Source organism: Narcine bancroftii, chromosome 1 (genome assembly GCF_036971445.1).
Source record: "Narcine bancroftii isolate sNarBan1 chromosome 1, sNarBan1.hap1, whole genome shotgun sequence".
Taxonomy (NCBI): domain Eukaryota; kingdom Metazoa; phylum Chordata; class Chondrichthyes; order Torpediniformes; family Narcinidae; genus Narcine; species Narcine bancroftii.
This window is the reverse complement of record NC_091469.1, coordinates 433,004,432-433,030,665: the sequence shown is the minus strand read 5'-3', so window position 1 is coordinate 433,030,665 and position 26,234 is coordinate 433,004,432. Positions and strand designations below refer to the sequence as shown.

At 39.9% G+C, this 26,234-nt stretch overlaps 1 protein-coding gene across 1 annotated transcript in view; it reads right to left on the bottom strand.

The window, feature by feature from the left end:
* cubn (cubilin (intrinsic factor-cobalamin receptor)) overlaps positions 1-26,234 on the bottom strand; it is a 362,173-nt gene that overhangs the window by 246,067 nt on the left and 89,872 nt on the right. The window contains exons 16-21 of the mRNA XM_069931217.1: positions 22,002-22,162; positions 21,547-21,728; positions 19,480-19,636; positions 15,266-15,450; positions 10,654-10,813; positions 946-1,124 (exon numbers count right to left, since the gene is read on the bottom strand). Of these exons, the coding sequence (XP_069787318.1) occupies positions 946-1,124; positions 10,654-10,813; positions 15,266-15,450; positions 19,480-19,636; positions 21,547-21,728; positions 22,002-22,162 (1,024 nt within the window). The remainder of the gene's footprint in view (positions 1-945; positions 1,125-10,653; positions 10,814-15,265; positions 15,451-19,479; positions 19,637-21,546; positions 21,729-22,001; positions 22,163-26,234) is intronic.

Sequence of the window (26,234 nt, the reverse complement as noted above, 5' to 3'; positions counted from 1 at the left end):
GAGATCAGAGTAGCCTTATTTTATCCTTGAAAAATATTTCTTTTCCAGTATCTACAGTTCTTAAAATAATTACTGCCTGTCATTTTATACTCTTTAGATTGCTGGACTGTTCTGAAGGTATGAACGATGAAAAACAGAAACAAGGACACCCTGTGTGGTGGAGGAGTTGAGGGATTATGGAGTGATAAATAGGAGAGGTTGCATTTCCTCATTTCTGACATCTCTTCTTCAAACCCTCTCTTTTGGCTGACCGCATTTACCACTGTAATCTTTCAAAACCAGTTTCTGATTTACTAGAAGTTACAGATCTACTGTATTTAATTTTTTCACTTCCACTCTTATGTTGGAACTGCCACTACTAGAGGCCACCATGGAACACGCAGAAACAATAAGAGTTAAAATAATTGGGTTAGGATCTACCAGGATTCACAAAACAGATTATGATGCCGGTGGTCACGAGTTGATGAGTATTAAATAAAAATAAAAGATTGAGTTCATAATTTGTTCATAAAATGTGGATGTAGGTGGTGAACCCATTATTTGTTGACAATTTCTCATTGTTTCCAAATTGTTGGGGCAGTTCAGCATCAACCACTTTGTTTAGTCTGTAGTCATGTATAGACAGGGTAAGAAGAACAGGTTTCCTGGAAATTTCCTCTGGATTTAGTAGTTTCACACTCATCATGATTGACAAAAGAATTTTTGAAGGTTCCAGATTTATTGACTGAATTTACATTCCCTAATTGCTGTGGTGGAATTCAAACCTGTGCCCCTCTAATATTTGTCCAGGTCTTAGGTAGTCCACAAATTTAGGGAAATTGGTTTAACTGGAGTAGAATTTTTTTATTGACAAAATGAAGTTATCTGAAGTAAACACAAAGGGTTCTTTCAAGGAGGAGCACATCAAATTCCAGAAAATAAATCTCTCAGATTCACAGAGCCTACCTCCAGTACATTGAACATGCATGTTTGATATTCCACATCAAAGTCATGGATGGTGAGCTCAATACAGCTGCCGGAGTTTCCCTGAATGATCCAGATACACTCTTGGTTACTTGGATATCTGTTGGGATAGCCAGGACTATTGAATCCTCCTTTAGGCCCATGCAAATCTCCACCACACCCTGAAAATAAATGGACAAAGCATAGAGGTTTGTTCATGCATAATCTGCAGATAAAGCATTGGCAGATCTAGATTGATGCATAATTTAGATTTGCTTAGACCTGGGAAGAAAATTAGGAACCAGCGATCTCAGCAGATAAAATATAGAAACATTACTGCACAGAAGTGTTAAAAAAAACTTACCCCTGATGTTTTCCCCAAACCAGGCTCCTACATCCTTTGTTATTTGAGATTTTTAGAATCCCACAAAAGGCTATGTTCCAAGTAAGCACAGTCTTAGCTTATGCTGACCTTTCAACTTTACTTGCCTTCATGCACATTAAACTTCCTTTAATCAGATGTTTTCTGGAATTTGCTATTGTCACTTCAGGAAAAAGATGCTGGCTGTCTATCCTCTTTACACCTCCTATAATCTTATATATTTACATTGTTTCCTCTCATCTGTTGTCACTCCAAAGAGTAAAGCCTTAGCTGTCAAACTTGCTTCATAAGATGTGTTCTCCAATCCAGGCAAATCTCTTCGGCACTCTCAAAAAAGCTCTTGCATCCTTCTCGTAATGAGGTGACCAGAACTGAAAGCAGTTTTCCAAGCGTGGTCTAACCTGAGTTTTAAAGAGCTGCAACATTACCTCATAGCTTGTGAACTCAAACCCCCAAATAATGAACACCAGTTCACTATATGCCTTCTTAATTACCCTATCAACCTGAGCAGCAACCTTGAGGGATCTGTGGACATGTATCCCAAGATACCTCTGATTTTCCATACTGTAAAGATTCCTGCCATTAACCATGTACTCCACCTTCAAGTTTGACCTTCCAAAAAGCATCACTTCACACTTATCTGAATTGAACACCATCTGCCACACTCACCATCCTATCTATATCCTGTTGTAAACCAATGACAACCTTCTACACTATCCACAATACCTCCATCCTTCATGTGATTTTTAACTTACGGACCCATTCCTCCACTTCTTTGTCCACACCATTTATAAAAATCACAAAGAGCAGGGTCTCAGAACAGATCCCTGCAGAACCCCATGAGTCACTGTTCCTTCTGCAGGCAAGCCAATTCCAAATCCACACAGCCAAATTTCCACGGATCCTGTTCCTTGTGACTTTCTAATTAAGCCTACCATGGGGAAACCTTGTCAAACGCATGATTGGAAATAAGGCAATAAAAATGGAAATGAAGAATCATTGCAATATATCAACTTCCTTTTCTCTTACAACCTACATGAGAAGAATGTTGCTTGAAAACATTGTGAAAAATTAAGTACCCTAATTCAATTACATTAATTCCACCAGACTGTTCAAATTTCTACATGTCTGATATTAAAACAATATATCTAAATACACAGAGACACATTTAAATTGCAAATGTTGGTCCCATCATTTGGACCTAACTGTAATTTATATATGATGGGCTGACTGTGGAAAATTAGGGTCAGTATATGTTTCCCTGATCCAACGCTGATAAATAGTTCGGCACAGACTAGAAGGGATGAAGGGGCCCGTTTCTGTGCTGTAATGTCCTATGGTTCTATATCAGGTCTGTAAAAAGCCTCAAATGATTTGCAAAACAACACACAAAATGCTGGAGGAACTCAGTGGTCAGACAGCACCCATGGAAAGCAAGAGACAGTTCATGGTATGGGTTGAAAAACCCCTCTTGTTTACTTCAAAAGTTATCGTCAGCTTTTTAAGACATTTTCTTTTGGATCTAGGAAATAGAAGCACGATCGTCCAGAAATATGTCAAAATTTGGCTCCTTTGCGGTGGCATTTATAAAATAATTTAATCATGGATATTTAAAGCATGGAAGATGGCCATTTGGCTCATCATCTCCACCATCTCATATCCACCATCTCGAAGTCACTTCCATCAGTTATCTGCTATTGGTGTACAACTTTCTCCATTGTCGCTCTAGATACAAGACTAGACAAACAATAATGACTGTCCCATGGAATAACTAGATATTATTGTTCTTCCTTCAACAACAGAGGTATGTGACATGAATTCCACTTGGCTGTTAGGAAGGAAATTTTGTTTCAGAAGCAATGAAGGAATGGTGATACATATCCAGCAGGATGTTCCATTACTCAACATTGATACCGTTCACATACACTTATTACCTTTAACTTGCTTTACTTTGTATTTCACATTTTAGGAAAGTTTAATGAGTTGCTGCTGTGCATTCTCCTGATAACACAGATGGTAGCCACAGTTATCCAGCATGGAAAATGGCATTTTGGCCAAACTTGTCCTTGTTGGCTAAATTGTCTACTAGCCCCATTGGACTGCCCTTGGTCAAAATCCCTCTAAATCTTTCCTATCCACCTGTCTGTCCAAATATCCTATGACAATCATGATACCTGCCTCTATACAGCTTCCCCTGGAGGTCATTCCAATATACCCACCTTTCTATAGTATAAAAAAAAAGTTGCCCTCAAATCCCTTCAAAAACATTCCTGTCTTACTTGAACCAATACTCTCTAGTTTTAGACAAGAGCATAGATAAAGTAGATAGTCACAATCTTTTTCCCAGAGTACAAGAGTCTAAAACCAGAGGACTTAGGTTTAAGTTGAGAGAGGAAATACGGTAGTTAAAGGGGATGTGAGAGCAACTGTTTCACACAGAGGCTAGTACATATACAGGTTTGGAAATACCTGTCAGAGGAACTAGTAGAGGCATGTACAATGACAAGAAATATGGAGTAATGGAGAGGTACGTGTGATAAACTACTGTATGTATATATTTATCTGTCTGGGCACACCCATTGGCTGATGTACCTGTGGCTTCTCCCACAGGTTCCTGAATAAAGGTGACTGTTATTCAGCCCACTCCTCAGTTCAGGACAGTCAACATGAATAAAAGCCTATTAGTTTTGCTTAACTTCAGTCTTTTAGAGTCATTGATGGTACAACAATATGGATAAGAAAGGTTTAGAGGATAGTAAAACACCAAAGTCTGTAGACACAGTGATTGAAGTAAGAACACAATGCTGAAGAAACTCAGCAGGTCAAACAGTGTACTTTATAGAGGAAAGATAATGGTACATAGATTCAGGCTTGAGCCCTTCATCAAGGTATGGACAAAATATGCACAGGCGCCAACACAAAATGGTGGAGGGGAGGGGCACAGTCCCACAGCAGGAGGTAATAGGTATTTAGGGGAGGGAGGGCACTCCAGTAAATAAGCGAAGGGGAGATGGCTCTATGAATGAAGGGAGTGGACGTCGGAAGAAAGAAGACAGAGGGATGGAGAAGAAAGAGTCGGCTGGCAGAAACCAGAAAAGCCACCGTGAATGCCATCCGTCTGGAGATAGAAAATTAGGTGTTGCTCCTCCAATTACAAGTGCTCTTGGTTTGACAGTACATGAGGCCTTGGCTAGATATGCTTGTGCAGGAGTGATGCTGGTTTAGAGGGCTATGTGCCAAGCACAGCCGAATGGAATTAACAAATAGATATTTTGATCAGCAGGGACGAGATCAGCTGAAGTGCCTGCTTCTGTGATATTTAACTCTATAAATTGGAATGATCACTGACATGAAATGTTGTCTTTGTTTGTCTTTCCACAGATGCAGCCTAACTTGTGGAATCTTTCTAATCTTTTTTTATTTTGTTTAAGAATGATGCCTCCTATTGATTACAAATGTGTGTAAGAAATACCAAGTTGTTGAAATAACACAAGCCAGAGATATTGAAATAGTACTGGAAAACAATGCAACAACCTTACTTAATAAATAATCGATGTCAGTGAATCTTCTGTATGATATAATGCTTTATGAAGTAATGCACTATGTTCCCAATTCTCCCGAGCAACAATCTATATCAATTGGTGTTTACATCTGAAATCGTACGCTTTTCATAATATCAAAAACTCACCATCATTAAGGACACACCATGGCAGCTTTTCAATCATGAGATGCATTTCACATAAAAGCTTTCTACAAAATTCACACATGCATTTCTCATTCTTTTGTAAAACAAAATGGTAGATAATTTCAGATACCAACAAAGATGTGTGTGTGGGGGTAACATTGACATGGCAACTGCCTGATACTATGGCAGATCCTCACCTAGCCCTACCATTTCACATTGCAAACAAATAGAACTGACAACATTTACCATACTTGGTAGGGGCAATTCCCAAATACCAGGGTGAGGAAACTATCTGATGGATCATTTCTCCTCTAATTTAAATGGTACAGGTTGTTTAAACAAGGGCCTCCTAATTTCCTTCCCTCACACACCCTATCGTAGTTCTTTTCTCCTTTCAGGTAGCCAAAGACTGAAACCAAGTCAGAAAAAGTAGAAGATGTACCCCATGCAGGAAGAAAGACAATAGGCATGTAGCCTTGAGCCAGGGGTTGGAGAAAGGTCATCTTCCCCCCACAGAAAAAAAATTGCACGTCCTGCTGCAGAGTACATTGATGGAGCAACATCCAAAAACCTGATAGTTCTGTACGACCAAGTGCTTGATGCAGTGGCAGACCTGTCTGGGAATACTGAGCCTGCATATAGAATCGAGCTCCTAACTTATCTCAGGGCTTTGCTCATAGCCTTGAGTTGATCCTTTCTGGAATAGACAATATTATTGGCATCAACTGGCAAATGTTTCAGCTTTCAGTGTAATGGAAACAGAAACCACTCAGTGTCTGGATGCTACAGTAAAAGTTCCACAAGATAAAGATGCATGGCATCCACCATGAATTATGAGAGATATTGATAGGGTAGATAGTCAAATACAAAAGGACATATATTTAAGGTGAGGGTAGACAGTTTAAAAGAGATGTGTGAAGCAACATGTTTAAACAGAGTTGATGATACCTAGAACAGGCTGCCAGGGGTAGTAGTTGGAAACAGTTGTGATGGTTCTGTTCAAGATGCTGTTGGATAGATACGTGAATTTGCAGGGAAGGGAGGGGTACAGTTGATGTGCAGGCAGGAGGGAATTAATTTAATTTAGGCATCATGTTTGGTGCAAAGGGCCTATACTGTACTGTTCTATGCTTTATGTTGTTGTTCAGACTACAACTGTGCAAGTTCAGTTTGGTGCCTTACAAGATCTCATAGATGCTCAGTTCTCTGATTCTCTGTGGAGTGTCTGTTACTGCTTGTTCAAATTATTCTACAAAATCATTTTCAAGATTTTGTAAAACAAAAAACAACTTTTTAAGGGCAAAAATGCTACAAAATAGTGATAGAAAAGCATTTTTGTTAATTGACAGATAGCCAGCATCAACAATGCATACCATGAGCATTAGAAAAGTACCGTGTGGTCATTTTTTTCTTTGGTAATGAAATTAGCTCTTTAACGTATTTCGGCTTTGAGGATTAAAGAACAGTGGTTAAATGAATTAAAGTTTCCTAAATGCATTTATAACACAATTTTGAGTAATACTATAAAGAGCATAACAATTTGGCTCCAATCATTATCTAATCACAGTTAGAGGAGTAATTAGGATGATGCTATCACAGCACCAGTGACCAAACTTTGAATCTGCTGCTGTCTGCAAGGAGTTTGTATGTTCTTCTTGTGTCTGTGTGAGTTTTCCCACAGGTGATCTGGTTTCCTCCCACCCTCCAAAATTTACGGGATTGTTGGTTAATTTGGGTGTAATTGGGTGGCAAGGGTTTAAAGGGCCAGAATCGGCTTCTCAATGCTGTATAATAAAAAAAATTGAGAAACCCTTATGTAGGAGCCTAACTCTGTTCATCAGTTGATTTTCATAACAATACAGCATAACAATATAGACATATACACATTGTGTTGTTTGCTTGAAATGAAAGATATTAGGAAACATTTTTTTTCAAGAATGTTATTCACTCAATAAAATGGTGTTTTGTTGCATTTTCAGCAACAAGATTCAATACACAGTTCAGTTGGAAACTTTTATGATAAAACCTGAAACAACTGGGACATTCAAAAAAGCTGGATTATATTGGTGCAAATTTCAATCGACAACAGCGAGATACTGTGGTAGAGTGAAACACTCAGGCTTGGAAACCACTCAATTCTCAATGGAAAGATTATGTGAACCCCTCAACCCTAACTAGAAATAGGAACTCTGTTGTTAGACAAGAATGCCTGAGGCATCGCTTCACTGAGACTATACTGTCTATTCCATTGTTTGGACAAAGTGCAGAGAGCTTTACATTGTAACCAATGACATTGCTGACCAAGCAGTCTTCAGATTAGGCTCATGAAAAGGAGTTTCCGTCAGTAAAATCCTTCATCTTGACGGTCAAAAAAGTTTATAAACAAACACATCCTAAACTTAGATTATTCTAAAATGAAAAGGTACAGCTAATGGTCATGCAGATGTTTACTGAAAAATTATATTTCCAGTCAAAGCAGTTTCTACATTTGCCAGACATTAATCGATTTTAGCCTCAAATTTCTATCATGTTTAATCCTTATAATTATTATATATTTCAAACTGTTGGAATTAGATCCTTTTGTGTGATCCACTAAAACTTGCATAATATTTCCAATTTTTTAAATTAGTATATATTCAACAGCACTACAGTAAAACAAAAAAAAACATATCCCTAAATGATTTATCAGCAAATATTCAATATATTGTCACAATCTAAAGAATTCAAATGTGATAGGTACTCTAATTCATAATATTATCTCTGATATTCTAGCCATAACAATTAAAAAACAACTATTTCACTAAGAATTGCAAGGAAATGTAAACAGAAAAAAAGAACTTGGGCAGCTCCAATATCTCAGTAAATTTTGAAAACTATGGAAACTATGTCAGAATTAACACCTGCAAATACAAACTTAATGATATTTTTCCTATGAATAATGTAAACTGAAAAGAACTAGTCTTGGATGTTTTATCTCTGCATCAAAGTACTCAGTGGCAGGGAGAGGCCAACACCAACATACTGGTAAGATTTTTGTGAAACTGTCTCATATCAAATGCTATTAACTCGATTAAACATTAGAATTTTTTTACAGGAAAGCAAATAAATTTGGAAAAACATAACTTAGTAATTCCAGGCAGAGTGACATAATGATCAAAGCTGAGTGGTAGAGAACTAAATAGTTGACACTGTTGCCATGGAAAGATTATTTCCATTTTATTTCTTCACGACACTGTGAAGGAGGTGGTTTTCACCAGACACGGAAATGACTATCAACTCAGAAACTACTGAAATGGCATATTTCTTTCCACTTGATAAAGCCTCCAACCCCCTCACAGCAAGTCTGCAATGATGTCTGCTCCTGGCTGGTTGCTAGGAAATCAAATAACAAACAAAATCTCTACAAAATAAAGAGAACTAACAGTGTGATTTGTGAGGCTGTGGAAATGTATACTTGGTTCCTGAATTGAAAAAAAAAGTTATTTTTGTTGATGCAGGATCACAGCTAACTGCAACTATAAAAAAAATTATGAAAGTTATCTTCTAGGCAAATATTCATAAATTCTAATTCTAATCTGTTGTATCAGCAACATGTTGGTGATTGAGTTTCAGTACTGTGTTTATTTTGCTGTTCTACCTAAACTTCTGTCAAATACTGAAAGAGGTCCAACTGCTGTAAAATACAGTTGGATTGAATTCCATTCCCTCTTCTTCCTTCAGCATTCTGTCCTGGGTTTTCATTATTCATATCCTGAAACATCCAATCATCTCCATAGTTTGAATCATACAAATTCATTTTTGATAATAGATAAAAGAGCTCTCCACTGGCCACCGTGACAGAGGTGCACCAAATAAAAGGTACAAGGACTGCCTAAAGAAATCTCTTGGTGCCTGCCACATTGACCACTGCCAGTGGGCTGATATCGCCTCAAACCGTGCATCTTGGCGCCTCACAGTTTGGCGGGCAGCAACCTCCTTTGAAGAAGACCGCAGAGCCCACCTCACTGACAAAAGGCAAAGGAGGAAAAACCCAACACCCAACCCCAACCAACCAATTTTCCCCTGCAACCACTGCAACCGTGTCTGCCTGTCCCGCATCGGACTTGTCAGCCACAAACGAGCCTGCAGCTGACGTGGACATTTACCCCCTCCATAAATCTTCGTCCGCGAAGCCAAGCCAAAGAAGACTGCAACTTTCTGATATGCAGGGCTTTTGCTAATATGTTCACATTTCATAACTGTATTGATATATTTCAAGCACTGTTTAAAGTCATGCTTTATTACTTCCTAGAGGATGTGGTAGCCAAGAAACGGCAGTAGCCTGTAAATAGCCTGGTATGGGTGCACATGATTTTCCAGTGAATCATTGTGCCCACAACAGTTTCAGTACTTTTATCTCCATAAATTTTCAACTCATGAGACACTATGAACAGATTCAAATTGAGTCAAAATTTAATTTGACATATTTTGGAGGGCAATTTAAATATTCAGATCAAAATTAATTTTGAATTTCACTAATAGGGAAGTTTTGATTTAAAAAAAATACTTTGTTGGTTCTGGTGGTGCGCCAAAAAAAGCTGCTCTTTCTACAAACTATTTTTCCTTTATATACCAACATCACTTAATAATCTTTGGATTTGATTATCTTTTTCATCAAGATATACCCACTTGTGTTATTCACGTTCATAATCTTCTCAAATCAATCTCCCTGAAGTAAATCCATGAAAGCCATTTTAAATTGATTGGTGTTTTGGATATAGTCACAAAACAATCAAAATCTAAATACTCCAGAAAATGTTACTTTTTTTAATTGCCTGGTTATGATTTGTGTCATATATACCAGCTGTTGAATGCAAATGTTATTTGAATTATTGGATTCAGGAAGTTCTAGATCTTGGAGCTCATCGGGTTTTCTCTACTATTATCATTTTTTTTTACCCTCATCATAAATCTTCTGTGGCATATCGGGGCTTGGGAAGAGAATAGGAAAATCAAGGTAAGCAAAGATCATAGCGGACAGGGGGCCAAATGACCAACTTCTCCTATTTCTATATTCCCACAGAATACAAACAAGTTATTTTGTTTTCAGTCACTTGGTGGTGCAGATGAGCAGGAAGAAATTTTCCACTCATTCACTAGAAATGAAAACATTTTTGTGGTGGCTAATGCCAGATTACCAGTAAATCTCCAGGGAAATGATTGAACCATTTCTCATGTGAGGGGGGATTTATATGCTGATGCAGACTCTTGAATGAACAATTGTGCAAGTTATTGCCTGGAGGTTTTATATAAATATGTCACTTCGACTAAGATACTGCATTTCATTCAGTGTTAACTCACCAAATAAAATACATAATGTAGTTCTGTACACTCTTTGGTAGAAGTGTACAGTTGATGGTGATCTGCTGCTAAAAGCAACAAAGGTTTAAATAATGATTCAAACATGGCCACTTTGTCGTAGCCATGTACAATTTTTAAATATTAACATAAGATAGGAGTTTAGAAACTGTGACAGCTAAATTAACTTTAATGAGAGACGACAAATTTTTCTTGACTGGCGAATCAGTAAGATGAAAGAAAACAGCTGGCATCTAGACCAGACAGAAAATTTAAGAGAATGCTCCGTCATTTTATGTAATCTTACCATTCTGGAACCACAGCATCTGGAATCCATTGCCTGAAAAACTGGACTCTGAATGAAATGCCACATGCAGATTGGTACCAGAGGTTCTTCCTGATGGTGGCAACGAGTTTCCACAAAAACTGCCAATGAGAGGAGACTGGGCACTGGGTCCATCATATAGCTAACGCAAGAAAGAAAATGAAGATTAGGAAGGGGAAGTTACTGGAAGACAAAGAAAATGGTAACCAGTTTCAAACCATGTTGAGGATAATGCATACATTAAGAACTAACTTTATTCCATTTCTCAATCTCCTCTGTGAAAGCACAGAACATCAACTTGAATGACTTTTTATTCCTTTTATAAGATAGGGGATCATTGGCAAAGCCTGTATCCTAATGAAAATTTTATCATCATTTATATATCTAAAATATTATATATTATCTAAAATATATTTTGTAAAATCTCTGCCCTTTACAGAAGCCTACAACTGTAAAGCTAATTTATGGACATATTAATCTTTAAGCTGGCTTAGAGACAATTGTGCAAGATCTAAATCAACCAATCCATGGTTTGACCATGTGCATGTCGGGTGCAGGTTTCAGACAGTGCTGAAGGATTCAAAATCCATGCTTGCTTCCTCGTGAATACATCTCTTAACTTGCTAAAATGCACTCCATTCTGTGAGAGCAGGTTGGTCCTTTTATACAGTACCTCATAGTGTCACATTAAATCACACTGATTTCATCGGACTAGACACCCTGAACATTTTTGGATGTATTTTATGGATTTTGGACTGATGACCACAAAAAGCACCTTGAAATTTTCCTCTCATGTACTATTTTGTACATATAACATATTTTTGTGAATTTGTGTTCTGATTGAAGGCTACTTGAAGCATACAAAACCATGAAATCCAACATATCATTGAAAATTCATTTCCTGTTTTCACAATTCAACTTCTTCTGATCTCAGTGCAGTCAGCGATGAACATGGTGGAAGGTTTCACCAGGACAATAAGACCATGGAAAAACAAAATCAGTGCAACAGGAATCGATCAATGCTGCCCAACTATTGTTGAACGATGACATGAGATGCAAGAGATGCTGAGTATAAATGAAAATCAGTTGCAAAATATTTTTAAATCAGTTGAACCAACACCATGTGTCAGCATCATTATTTTCGGTCTTCACTACCATTATTCCCTCACTGCTGGTCAAGAAGCTACAAGTTCTAGGTCTCTGTTCCCCACTCTGTAACGGGATCCTGGACTTTCTAATTAGAAGACCACAGTCAGTACAATTTGGAAACAACATCACCTCCTCACTCATTATCAATACAGGCACACCCCAAGGATGCGTGCTTAGCCCACTGCTCTACTCGTTATACAGCCACAACTGTGTGGCCAGGCACAATTCCAATGCCATCTACAAGTTTGCAAATGACACCACAGTTATCGGCAGAATCATGAACGGCAATGAGGAAATGTGCAGGAGGGAGATAGATCAGCTTATTGAATGGTATAATGACAACAACCTTGTGCTCAATGTTAGCAAAACCAAGGAGATAATTGTGGACTTCAGAAGGAAGTCAGGGGAACACAATCCAGTCCTCATCAAGGGCTCAGTAGTGGGGAAGATCAAGAACTTCAAATTCCTGGTTGTCAACATCTCTGAGATCTGTCCTGGAGCCCCCACGTTGTTGCAATCACAAAGAAGGATCACCAGCAGCTATACTTTGTAAGGTGTCTGAGGAGATTCGGTATGTTGCTGAAGACTTTCGGAAACTTCTAAAGGTGTACCATGGAGAGCATTCTGACTGGTTGCATCACTGGCTGGCATGGAAGCACCAACTCTCAGGCCAAGAATCAATTCCAGAGGATTGTTAACTCGGCCTGCGACGTCACAGGCACCAGACCACTCCATCGAGGACATCTACGTGAAGTGATGTCTTAAAAAAGCAGCCCCTATCTTCAAAAACCCCCACCACCCAGGCCATGACCTCTTCACTCTGCTATCATCAGGAATAAGGTACAGGAGTCTAAAACCAAGCACTCAATGCCACAAGGACAGCTTCTTCCCCGCTGCCTGGATTGCTCTTTGCCTTTAGATATATAATTATTTCTCTGTGTGAACATCCACACATGCATTCTTTACATTGGTTTTGCAGCTGGCTTTGAAAGCTCAGGAAACTCAGCATCTGTCATAAATAAAACACAATCTGTTTGCACATCCTTCAAGAAGATATCTTCTTAGATTGTGTGCAGAAAAAATGGAACATTCTATGAATAACACAAGACAAAATCATAATTGACAGGTCTTTCCTCCTTTAATCTGGCTCTTGGAACCTTGAAATGTGGTCTGTCTTCAAATTTGACATTGATTGAGAATCCTTCTCAAGGTATACTGAAGATCTAAACTCAAACATCGATTACATTTCTTAGCTACTTTACGATTACAATACACCTCTCCCTGCCTTTAGTAGACAACAGAATTTTTCGACTTGTGCTTCTTTGGAAAACAAAATGTCCCAATCTTTAAGCCATATTTCACACTCCACACTGAAGACCATTAAATCCATGGGAGCTTTCCAATTCATTCATGCATTTCTCAACAATCAATTTTCTCTCAAATGCTCATCAACTCTTCCCTAATTCTTCTACAACTCATCCATAGTCCCACATCTCTGAGATTTTCCACTCACTACCCCGATCACAAACTCTTTGGAGAGAAGGTACAAAAGCCAGAATCTCTAGGTTCAAGTACAGTTATTTATCTAACAGCTGTCAGGCTCTTGCAACTCTGATCATAAAGTACACTGGCACAACAAAAAGACTATCCGCACGATTGGAACACAGTTCTTGCACGAACTGTATTTTATATTTATTATCTCTTTACGCACTGGGGTAATTTAATGTGCACTATTTGAGGTTTTTTTTAAACAAAGGTACCTAATTTTCCTCCAGCGAGTAAGAATTTTGGTGAACATATAATATTGTACTTACGTGCATGACAATATAATTATTATCTTGCACTAGATAATAATGCACTCGATGTGAATTAGTTTCCCAAGATTGGACCCTCAGTACATTTCTGCCAGTTTGCACTCTCAGTCCAGTTCCGGGAGGATCAATTCATAGATCTACACCGATTACAATAATTTCATAAGATGGTCAGCAGTGGGCCAAAAGGCCAGATTCCTTGATAGTGGGTTAAATAATTATTTCATGTTGCCTAGCCTGCTTATTCGGGTTAGCATACATTGTCGTATTTATACTCTGACAGAGTAGAGAGTACTGGTTTAAAATTATTTGTAAAACAATGCCTCCAGTAGTTTACAGAATTTGTTTAACATTTCTGTGATAGAAACAGAATATTGTTACTATTTCAAGGTTGCAATCATTTTTGCTTTTGTCCATGAACAAATTTAAACCAGAGCTTCAATAATAAATCTTAGAATCCTTGATCAAGATTATTCAGGGCCTGATTACACCGATACCCACTCCTCCTTCTCCACATCCATACAAAGCACTCAGTTTGTAGAAATGAGCCACACACAAGCATTTAACTTTGATAGCTTTTGCAAGGATACTTTGAATAGAATGCATTATAAAATATACTTGTAATTGTCCATGAGCTGAATGCATATTGGGCAATGGGCTATACAACTTCTGCCTTGCCCTAATTCTATTTGGATATACATGACATTGACACAAAGTGATGGTAAATATACGAAAAAAGTTTTCATGGGCAGAGAGTATTTAAACACTGCTTTATCAATGCCAAATAATAATATTTGTAAATGTTGAGATATTCTGATCAAGAAACTGTTCTGTATTTTAGCATGCTCTCCTCACACAGGTGTTCTTGAGAGGATCCCATATTTGATACAGGATCTTTCATATATCTTTGTCTGTCCCTGATATAAGCATAAAACCATTTTTTTAAGTAGTATTTGAACATATTACAGCAACAGTCCTAAAATTACAGCCATTCTCAACCTTCTTTTGGTTAAGGCACCTTTAAGACACTCCTCAAAGTTTATGGGTTCTCTTCCTTTTGAAGTAGTTATTTAGTTGGTTTCTTCTATATTTCTCTCCTACTGACTACATTAAAAAAACATAAAAAGCTTTCTCCTTTAAATAAATATGCCATGCCCCCCGAAATATGCTTTGGCCCCCTTTAAATATGCTGTGGCCACATGGCCCCCATTGAGAATGGCTTACTTAAATAAAAAATATTCTACCTAATAAAAGGGAAAAGGAAACTTCAGACGTGTTATCAAGTACCAGGCACTGCACACCCATCTTAAGACAATCTGCTTCAACGTATTCCCAGCTTCAAACAACAATCCCTACCAAATTAGTTTCTACTTTACTATCAATCCTGTGATCTGTCTAAGGGTAGCAGGAGAAGTAACTCAAATACTCATCATGAGACAAAAGAATGATTCAGGGACTTGTGATCTCAGAGGCGTATCCATCATTTGTCACGATTATCAGTTATATGGGATGAAGAAGTGAACTAAATCAAGGTTTTCTTCAACTAAACAAATTGCATTAAAGTAAGTTGAATAGTTTGGTATATCTTAAATTATATTCCAGCAAAATAAAATGGCTTTAAAGCTAATTCTTACCTTAAGCCAAGCCAAATGACAACTATTAATGCTCAGGATGAAGGCTGTGAAGGTGTAGTTGATTATGTTCCCAGCTGTTGTCTGTATTGTCCAGTTACAGTCTTGGTAAGATGGATAAGGCTGAGGAAAGTTGGTACTTTCCAAAATTCCCTTGCTTTGATTTGCAATGATCATTCCATGGCAAACTGCAAAGGAGACCACATTTGAGAACATTAAAAAAAATTAAAGTGAAAGACACAGTTGTTAGGCAAATCCAGTTCATAGGTAAACACAGAAAGAAAAGCATCATAATAGCCCCTTTCAATTGCAGCATCTGGATAGCCCTCGTGGGACACAGGTGCAATTATTGGGGCAATTAAATCATCAATCTGATGACTGAAGGGGGATCCCACCCCATAATGACACGTCATGTGCTCACCAGAAGTACTGCCGGATGTTCAGATGCTGTTTGTCTGGTGACACACACATGCAAGCCCTGATGTTACTAGAATAAGTGGGTCAGCAATTTTCGATTTCAAATCAGCCATGGATTCCAATGGGGTTGACCCAGTTGGACTCTTTCAAACTGCTGTGTAACTCAAGTGCTAACCATGAAAATTGCCTGGTTAACCCCATTTTACACGGCCTAATGAAAGCACCACTGAGATTACAAATCTTTCTCAATCCTTCTGAGCAGCATGGTTGGCATAGCAGTTAGCACAATGTGTTTACAGCACCAGTGGTCGGAACCTGGGTTCAAATCCCACACTGTCTGTAAGGAGTTTGTACATCCTCCTCATATCTGCAGGGGTTTTCCCCAGGTTTTCTCCCACCAGTCAAAATGTACCAGGGGTTTGTAGGTTAATTGGGTGTAAATTAGGTGGCACGGACTCGTGTACTGAAATGGCCTGTCTCTTCTTTGGCTTGGCTTCGCGGACGAAGATTTATGGAGGGGGTAAATGTCCACGTCAGCTGCAGGCTCGTTTGTGGCTGCCAAGTCCGATGCGGGACAGGCAGACACGGTTGCAGCGGAAAATTGGTTGGTTGGGGTTGGGTGTTGGGTTTTTCCTCCTTTGTCTTTTGTCAGTGAGGTGGGCTCTGCGGTCTTCCTCAAAGGAGGTTGCTGCCCGCCGAACTGTGAGGCGCCAAGATGTACGGTTTGAGGCGATATCAGCCCACTGGCGATGGTCAATGTGGCAGGCACCAAGAGATTTCTTTAGGCAGTCCTTGTACCTCTTCTTTGGTGCACCTCTGTCACGATGGCCAGTGGAGAGCTCGCCATATAACACGATCTTGGGAAGGCGATGGTCCTCCATTCTGGAGACGTGACCCACCCAGCGCAGCTGGATCTTCAGCTGCGTGGACTCGATGCTGTCGGCCTCTGCCATCTCGAGTACTTCGACGTTAGGGATGAAGGCGCTCCAATGAATGTTGAGGATGGAGTGGAGACAACGCTGGTGGAAGTGTTCTAGGAGCCGTAGGTGATGCCGGTAGAGGACCCATGATTCGGAGCCCAACAGGAGTGTGGGTATGACAACGGCTCTGTATATGCTTATCTTTGTGAGGTTTTTCAGTTGGTTGTTTTTCCAGACTCTTTTGTGTAGTCTTCCAAAGGCGCTATTTGCCTTGGCGAGTCTGTTGTCTATCTCGTTGTCGATCCTTGCATCTGATGAAATGGTGCAGCCGAGATAGGTAAACTGGTTGACCGTTTTGAGTTTTGTGTGCCCGATGGAGATGTGGGGGAGCTGGCTGATGGAGGACCTCCATTTTCTTCAGGCTGACTTCCAGGCCAAACATTTTGGTAATTTCCGCAAAACAGGACGTCAAGCGCTGAAGAGCTGGCTCTGAATGGGCAACTAAAGCGGCATCGTCTGCAAAGAGTAGTTCACGGACAAGTTTCTCTTGTGTCTTGGTGTGAGCTTGCAGGCGCCTCAGATTGAAGAGACTGCCATCCGTGCGGTACCGGATGTAAACAGCGTCTTCATTGTTGAGGTCTTTCATGGCTTGGTTCAGCATCATGCTGTCTAAAAGCCACACAAACAAGTTCTCTTTCATTTTTACATCTTTTTGCCTCATGTTCACAAATGGCAGAACTAAAATAAAATATCCTTTGTTGAATGATATGATCTATAATGGGATTTTAGTGTCTGTAAACAAAAGATGTATGATCAATTACACAAAGTTGTCAAGACTGAAGGCTTTTATTTATAAGAGATTGTCAGCATCCCTGTATTGGTCGCTCACACTGACCCAGAGACAAACTGGGGGCAGGCTTGTGGCATGACAGCCTTAATGGAGAAGAAAGGGGAGGAATCACAAGCCAGACAGTGAGAGCAGGGCCAACCAGGAAAGGACATGACATTTCCGTATGGCATGCAAATATATTCAATAGTGGCTTCTCCACATTCACCCTTTCTTTTTAAAAGGAAGCCCCGGGGTGGTGTGGTTCACCGCCCCTCATAAGTTCAATCTGTCCAGAAGTCTTCTTTGGCATTGCAACCGGCAAGTCCCTGTCCGGGGGTCTGGGATAGTCTCTTCCGGATTTTGCTGGTCCATCCCTGTTGGCCTGGCAAGAGTGCTTGGCTGGGTTGGGGAATTGGGGGGGGGGGGTTGGTGTGTCAACCGTCAGCCTGGCTGGGGTGGTGACCATTGGGAAGGTGGGCCCTGGAGAACTGGGGGGGGGGGTACCCATTAGCTGCTTGGGGTGGGGGATTCAGATGCTCCCGCATGTGCCAGGTCCCAGATAGAGATCATGTCCTTGCGTCATCGTGGGTGGCAGACTCCATGGTGCGCATGCACGGCTGTCCCAGGTCCCCAGAAGTGACAGCGGACATGGCGTCATCAAAGATAGCTGCACCCGCTTGCACACTGTGCTGCTGGAACTAGGAATTGGTTTGGACTTACAGACCTTCGCAAAGTGTCCTTTCTTCCCTCAGTTGGAGCAGACGGTGGCCCTGGCAGGGCTGCATTTCCTCATGTGCTTAGCTGCCCGCAGAAGTAGTACTTCTGTTGGTTGCTAACGGCAGCGGTGGTCAGTTCAGAGGGAGAGGAGCTTGCTATCCCCCATGTTCTCCATGAGGTGGCCGCGAGTTCAGTGAAGAACGTTTCAGCATTTTGGATGGCTATCTCGAGTGTTCGCCAGTTTGATAGTCTGAGGTAGGCTCAATTCTCTCTGCTTGAGTATCCTCTGCCTCACGTAGATGGAGCAGATGTCTGTTACGCAAGCGTCTCTGATTAGCAGCTTTATATGCTGATCTGCACTCAAAGCCTGACAGTTGTAGTCCCTTGCAAGCTCCTGCAGAGCTCTAAGTTGTTGAAGGTTTCCCACTGTTGCTGCCTGTGTGAGTGAAGTACATGGAGTACATAGACTTCGTTCACCTGATCTTTATACTGGTGCTTCAGAATGTCCATTGAGAACCATTCGGTAGACTCGGTGCCTGATGTATGAGTACAGCAGATAGAGCTTGTCCTCATCATCCTGAATAGCTGCGGAGGATGTACGAAACTTTTTGAAGCAGCAACGCCAGAGCATGAACTTGCCAGGTGCCTCGGGTTCTCTTGGGTCAATTTCCAGGCGATCCAACTTCATGTACTTGTCCATGTTCTCAAAGAATTCTTGTAAATAAAATTGATGCATGATCAATGGCACAAAGACTGAAGTTGCTGAGAATTAAGGCTTTTATTTACAAGAGATGGACAGCATCCCTGTGTTGGTCGCTCACAATGACCCGGGCTCGAACTGGGGGCAGGCTTGTGGCATGACAGCCTTTCTGGGGAAAAAAGGGGGAGGAATCATGAGCCGTCCAGTGAGAGCAGGGTCAACCAGGAAAGGTCATGACATTTACATATGGCATGCAAATATATTGAATAGTGGTTTCACCATACAAGTGTACTGGAGAAACTCAGCAGGTTATGTAGCATCCATAGAAAGTAAAGAATAACCTGACCATGGACTCAGGCCAAAAACATTGATTACCATTTTCCTATGGATGCTGAATGACTTGCTGGGTTTCTCAAGCGCTTGTTTACCTCTGGAGATGCCAAAACAAAATTCTCAACTGACTTTTAAGTATATGCTTATCACTAAATTCCCTCATCCAGAGATCCCATCTGGTGATAAATTACAGAGGTGAAACTTAATGACGAGGAATAGATGGAATGGTGTTGAATTATGAATTGCAAAGGATAAAACTGGGATATTTTCAAATAGATTTACTGCAGATTAGTTTACTTACTCTGTCTATATTTAGCAAAAAATCCTCCAGCTGTTCTTGAGTTGTCCGTTCGGAGTTTTATATACATGTTGTTTTTGGAGGAAAGGATTGATGCTGGTATATGATTACCACACAATGTGGCTAAAATATTAGAATTTACTTCAATTCCATTATAAATCTACAAGGAAAAAATATTAAGGCAATCTGATCAAAGTCCTTACCAGTTTGTGCATAATGAAGAGTATAGACGGTCAGATAAAACATGTGACTTCTGGTTTTGTTCAAGAGTGGATTAAGCCAACCTACAATATCTGATGTGATCTCCAAATGTAAAGCCAGGTTCTGCAAATGTTTAGACATCAATCTCTTGAATGATATGATAAATTATATGTATTGTATAGGTCATGTTTCACAAAGGTTACTCATGGTAGAATGATCCAAAGGTAAAGATGCAAGGGATCCATGGTGAATTGATAGTTTGGATATAGAACTGGCTGGCCAATAGAAAACAGAGCATAGTGGTGGAAGGTCAGTGACCAATAGTGATCAGCATTGGGACCCTTGCTGTTGGTGATGTATATAAATTACTGGGATAAAAGGGTAAGTGGGTGAAATAGTTTGCAAATGACAGCGAAATTGGTGGATCTGTGAACAACGTAGAGGACTATCAAAGAATACCACAGATATGGACAGATAAATGGCAGGAGTTTAATCCAGACAAGTATGAGGTGTGGCACTTTGGAGGTCAAATGTGAGAGAAAAGTATATAGTTATTGGCAAGATACTTATAATCATTGATGTGCAGACCTTCTGGGGGATTCAGATGTATTCCACACAAGTAGATAGGATGTTAGGGAAGGCAGATGGCATGCTTTCCTTCATTGGCTAGGGAAATGAGTATAAAAGTAAGGAAGTCATGCTGCAGCTATATAATACTTTGCCAAGGCCATGGAGTATTGTGTGCAATTTTGATCGCAGAAAGGCTGTGGAGTCTGGAAATGGTACAGAGGAGATTTACCAGGATGTTGCCTAAGTTAGAGAATATGAGCTATCGGAAAATGTTGCAAAAACTTGGGTTGTTTTCTCGAGAAAGTCAGAGGCTGAGGGGATATTGATAGAAGATTATAAAATTACGAGAGGCATATATAGGGGTAGAGTTGGAATTTTTTTCACCATGTTAAAAAAAAATCACATTCCAGAGCACATGCGTTAAAGGTGAGGGGGTGGGAAGCTGATGAAGTTTACAGAAGATGCATGGGATGTTTTTGTTCCTATAGTGAGTAGTAGATGCCTGGGATGGGTTGTTAGGAATAGTGGTGATAGCAGATAAGAGGCTTTAGGATAAACACATGAATATGAAGGGCATGGAGGATATGTATCATGTGCATTGCAGCAGTTTTAGTTTAATTTGGCCAGTGTGTTCAGAGCAGAAATGTGGGCCAAAAGGTCTGTACTTTTGCTCTACAGTTCAATGTTCTGTATACAGTTGTATTGGCTACATTGTTGACTATTCTAAATCACTTTATTCTCAATAGATGAAGTGATAAAATAACTGATAGAACTTCCCATATATTTTTTTTCTAATCAACATTGATTGACATGAGATAATAAATATAAGGCAACAACTACAGTGCATGAATTTACCGAATGTAAGATTCGGAAACTATAATTGGATAAAAGAAAGCATAAAATATTTTCCAAATAGTGCACTTAAACACTCATTTTTCTTTTGCAAAAGCTATTTCTAAACATTCAGTCATAAACAACATCCATATTAAAACAGATAACCTATTAAATTATAAAGAAATCAATTATTTGGAATAAATAAGTTGTGAATTTGTGTTGTGCAGTGGAAGCCTCATTATTATTATCATTTCTTTTGTGAACTAATTTGACCCCACATTTTTAGAGAGTAGATCAGAATTACAGTGAAGTTCCAAAATGTATTTGATGTTTCCAAGTTTACACTAAAAAAAGTGAGTTTAAGTTAACAAAATAACATGGATGTTCTGCACGTTTTTATCATTTGAGAATTCAAATTCTTAGAAATAATAATAAAATAAAAAACCTACGTAAGAATATACATACAGTTAGGTAATCAGCAATGCATCCAGTGCTGGAATCCAAACTGAATTGTTCAAACTGTAATTCAATCACACTACCTGCACTGGCTTGAATCAGCCAAGAGCATTCTGCATTGTTTGAATACGGCATTGGATAGTTGGGAGAGGTAAAACTACCAGTCACTGTTGTGATGGTTCCACCACAGCCTGAAGGAAATGGACAGATTTTATTCCATTTTTTTTTATTGCATCACATCAAGTGTCATTAGATATCATTAAACAAACAAATTCACATCATTGTCAAATCAACTCCTAATCAGCTTAATATCAATGTTTAAATGGTGAATGCTTAATTCAAAGTGAGTGCCTGAATCTAATCTTACTCATCATTCAAGATAAAGTCCTTTGCCATCTTAAAGTGGTAACTGATTTATCTCAAATTTTTTTCATATTTTATATTATTTAAAATAAAGATTTTACCTGTGAGAGTCCCATTCCAGTGAGCCATAAATGCATAGTACTGAAAAATGTTATCTGATTTTAGTTTAATCCACAATCTATTGCTATGGGATACGATGAGTGGTGGAGCTTTGGTACCACAGTACTGACCAACCAAGGGAGATGTTTCATATCCACCATTCCTAAAATAAAAAGCAAACAACTGAAATTTAGCAATCTTCAGTCAAAATTATTTCATCCACAAAAGAAACAACTTAAGCAGTGATTATATGGATTTAATTATTCAGTAAAACCTGTTATCTGGAATTCAAACAACTGGCAGCCCCAAGCAACAGGCAAAAAAAAAAATTGCATGAAAAAAAGGTAAAAAATATGCAAGTTTAAAATTGGCATGCCTCGCTATTAATTCACAAATCACACAATCTTAAGTATCCAGAAAATTCCCTTATCTGGCATCTTCCAATCCCCTTAAGTGCCAATTTCCAGGCATTTCTCTGTTGTATCAAATGTGCTTTTGAGAAATACACACAAAATCTAAATGTTGTCTTTCAATTTTCTTCCATGGAGTGGTAATTCTCTACAATTCCATGCCATGGAGATTTATGGAGAATAAATTATTGGAACAATTTAAGGAGGGAAACTGCATTGGAATAAAAACAGAGTCCTGGGGAGATCAGCCATGATCTTATTGAGGCGTATACTGGTAAAGGCAAAAATATTTAAGTTTTCAATTATATTTTTTCAGATGAAATATTCTGAATATTAAAAAAGTTGCAATAAATGTTTAAAATTTGGAGTTGAATTGAATTTTTTTTATTGTTGCATGTTCCAATATAGAACAAAAAGCTTTATTCTGGCAAGTTAACCCATGCAAAACCACAGCAGGTTCTAGAAGGCAGAACAATTTGAATGAATGCAAGGATGCTGTGAAATAATAGCTCACAAAATGGTCACCATTGTGTATGATAATAATCATGTTAAAGAAGCCATAGTTTTTGATGGGAAAATGGAGTCTGTCTTGACATTTCAGAATGTAACTGGAATGGAAGAAAATTATTGGATATATTTTTGATTGAAAAAATAACAAAGAAATTAAGCATAATAACCCCAGGAAATGAAGCAGCAGATTGTGTGTTACATACTCTATATGGATTCCATAGCCAGGGGCATTGTAAATGATCATCTTGACAGCAGAAATGTTGACTTATAAAAGAATGTCAGGAGGTAAACCTAATTTATCTTTCATTTTCCTTGTGTTTCATGTAAGTTATGACCATAGCCAAAGTTCACGTTCAGTTTAAGTTTATTTATCAGCCGATGCCACAAGCACAAACCAATGAAACCTCAGTGCCAACGCATGCAAACACATATAGAGACGTGCGATATATATGCAGGACAAATATACATGTATAAAATAAATATTGTTTAATAAATAGAGTCTTGGATGATTAGTGTGAGCTGTTCATTTAGTCATTCAGCAGTCTCACTGCCCATGGAAGAAACTGTTCCTCAGCCTAGTGGTGCTAGCTCTGATACTCTGGAATGTCTTTCCCAATGGAGGAGCAAAAGGTGTGGTATGCAGAGTGGTAGGGGTCCTCAATGACTCTGCACGCCTTCTTCAGACAAGGATCCAGGTATATTACATTAATGGGGGGGGGGGGCAGGGGGAGGGAGACCCAAGTGATCCTCCCTACTGATCTTATGGTCCTGTGGATTGACTTTCAATTCGATTCTCTGCAGCAAATGTACCACTTTGTGATGCAGGTGGCAAGGCTCCTGTAAAATGTTGACAAATTGACAGTCCAGTCATTGTTGCGCCTTCCTCACAAGTGAGGAGATGTGTGTCCAGGATAGGTAATTTGTTAAGTGGACTCTGAGAAACTTGGTACTCTCTACTGTCTCCAGTACTGAGTTATTAATGTGCAGTGGAGCGTGATCATTTCTTGGTCTTCCTGAAGTCCACAATCATCTCCTTCATCTTATCCACTTTGAAACTCAGGTTGTCAATTTTGTGTCATATCACGAGAATTTCCACCTCTTCTCTGTAATCCAAATTGTCGTTGTTCCTGATGAGGCCAACTACTGTGGTGACATCTGCAAACTTGATTACTCTTTTGGAGCTGGATCCAGCGATACAGTCATGGGCCAGTACCATGTACAGGAGTGGGCTGAGCACACAGCCCTGAGGTGATTGACGTTCTGCTGCTGACCCAGATAGACTGTGGTCTTTTCATTAGGGAATCCAGAATCCATTTACAGAGAGAGGTGTTGAGTCCCAGTGAAAATTGCTGTGGAGTAATCATATTAAACGTTGAGCTGAAGTTGATGAACAGCAGTCTGCCACAAGTCATTGTCCTCGAGGTCGGTCAAGATGGAATAGAGGGATAAGGCTGTAGCATCATCAGTGGAATGGTTTCTTCTACAGGCAAATGGAAATGGGTCCAGTGTCTCTGGGAGGTGTGCCTTGTTGCATTCAATCACCAAGACTGAAGCATTTCATAATGGTAGAGGTTAGTGGCACGGGACGGTAGTCATTGAGGCCTATTACTATCACCCTCTTGTGTACCTGGATGGTGGTGGCTGTCTTGAAATCCAGAGGGGCAATGGACTGCTGCAGTGAGATACTGAAGATGTTCGTGAAGACCTCGGTCAGTTGGTCTGCGCAGTCCTTCAGTACCCAATCAGGTATGTTGTCTAGGTTCACCTTAGATAAGGTATTCCTCACATAGGCTGCAACTATGCACAGGGCCCATCCATCAGGGAGACAGAGTTTTCTTCAGCATCAGCCTGTTTTCATCGAACCATGCACAGGTGTTCAGTCTGTCCAGATGCGAGGCATCATTGTCTTAACTCACAAGGTTGACTTGTGATCCATTTGACTACTGATCCCTTGCAACATGTGCCTCATGTCACAGGTTGCATAGCTGTCTGTGTTTACATAGTGCTCTGTGTACTCACGTTTTGCTTCCAGACTGCAAGGAGGAGACAATTTGCCTCCTGTCCTAAAGGCAGCATCACGAGCTTTGAGAAGTGCCTGAACTCTGCATCCATCCATGGTTTCCGGTTAGCCCTGGTTGTGAAGCATTTGATCTCAGTAATATCCTCAATGCACTTGCTGATGTAGCCGGTCACTGAGCTCGTGTACTCCTCGATGTTTATGTGACCTTTGTAGGTGGCAGCCTCCCAGACACAGCTCCAGTCTATGGTCTCAAAGAAACACTGTTGTGCTGCTATGCTCCCCACCCACAACACCACCACTCCCCCCTCTCCACCTGACCATGTCCTGATCTCCCTGCAAACTGGCTTAATTTGTTTTTCCAGTGGTCCATATGCCGGGGTTAGCAGGATGGATATGTGATCCAAGTAACCAAAGGTGGAGATGAAGGGCAAGCTTTTATGCACTAGGGACATTGGGGTAGACCTGATCCAGGCTGTTCTGTCCTCTGTGGTGAAGTTGAAATGCCGTTTAAACAGTAGTAAGACCGTTTTCAGGTCAATGTGCTTAAAGTCACCAGCAACAATCATGACACCATCCGAGTGAGATTTCTGGATTTCGCAGATGGAATCATGAAGTTCCTTCATGGCTTCACCTTCATTAACTAAAGGTGGGATGTAAACTACATCAGCGTGGCTATGAATTCCCTGGACAGGTAGAAGGGTCGCCATTTCACGATCAGGTACTCCGTCTCTGCTGAGCAGAAGGTCTTTGCCACAGAGATATTTGTGCACCAGTCCTAATTGATGTAAATGAACAGACCCCACCCCCCTCCTCAAGTCTTGCCAGAGACAGCAGTGTCTCTATCTCCCCTGAGGGAGACAAGACCATCCAGCTGGATCGGAGTCATGGAGCAATATTTCTGCAATCACTAGAGCACAGCAACCCTGCAGTACTTTCTGCTTCAGACGCAGCCTCAGGTGATCCATTTTCTTCTTCAGCAATCTTAATTTTCGAGTAAGGTTGTTGAGAGCGCTGGTCTAAAAGGGTTCGGTCTCAGTCTAACCTCAATTGTTTGCCTTCTCCAACAGCGTTTCCGATGGCATCCCGCACATCTCCCTTGATCTGCTCCACGGTTTGTATTCCCATTTTCAGTAATTTAAAACCGCTCAGTATCTTACCCATACAATCATTTGAATGTCTTGTTCTTATTTTCACGAGTGTTTCCTAATTATAGACAGTACGATTTGGGTTGGGGTTTCACCGCTGTGAGGAGCTGAAGTGGCAGCTGCAATCTCATGCGCTGCCATTTAAAGATG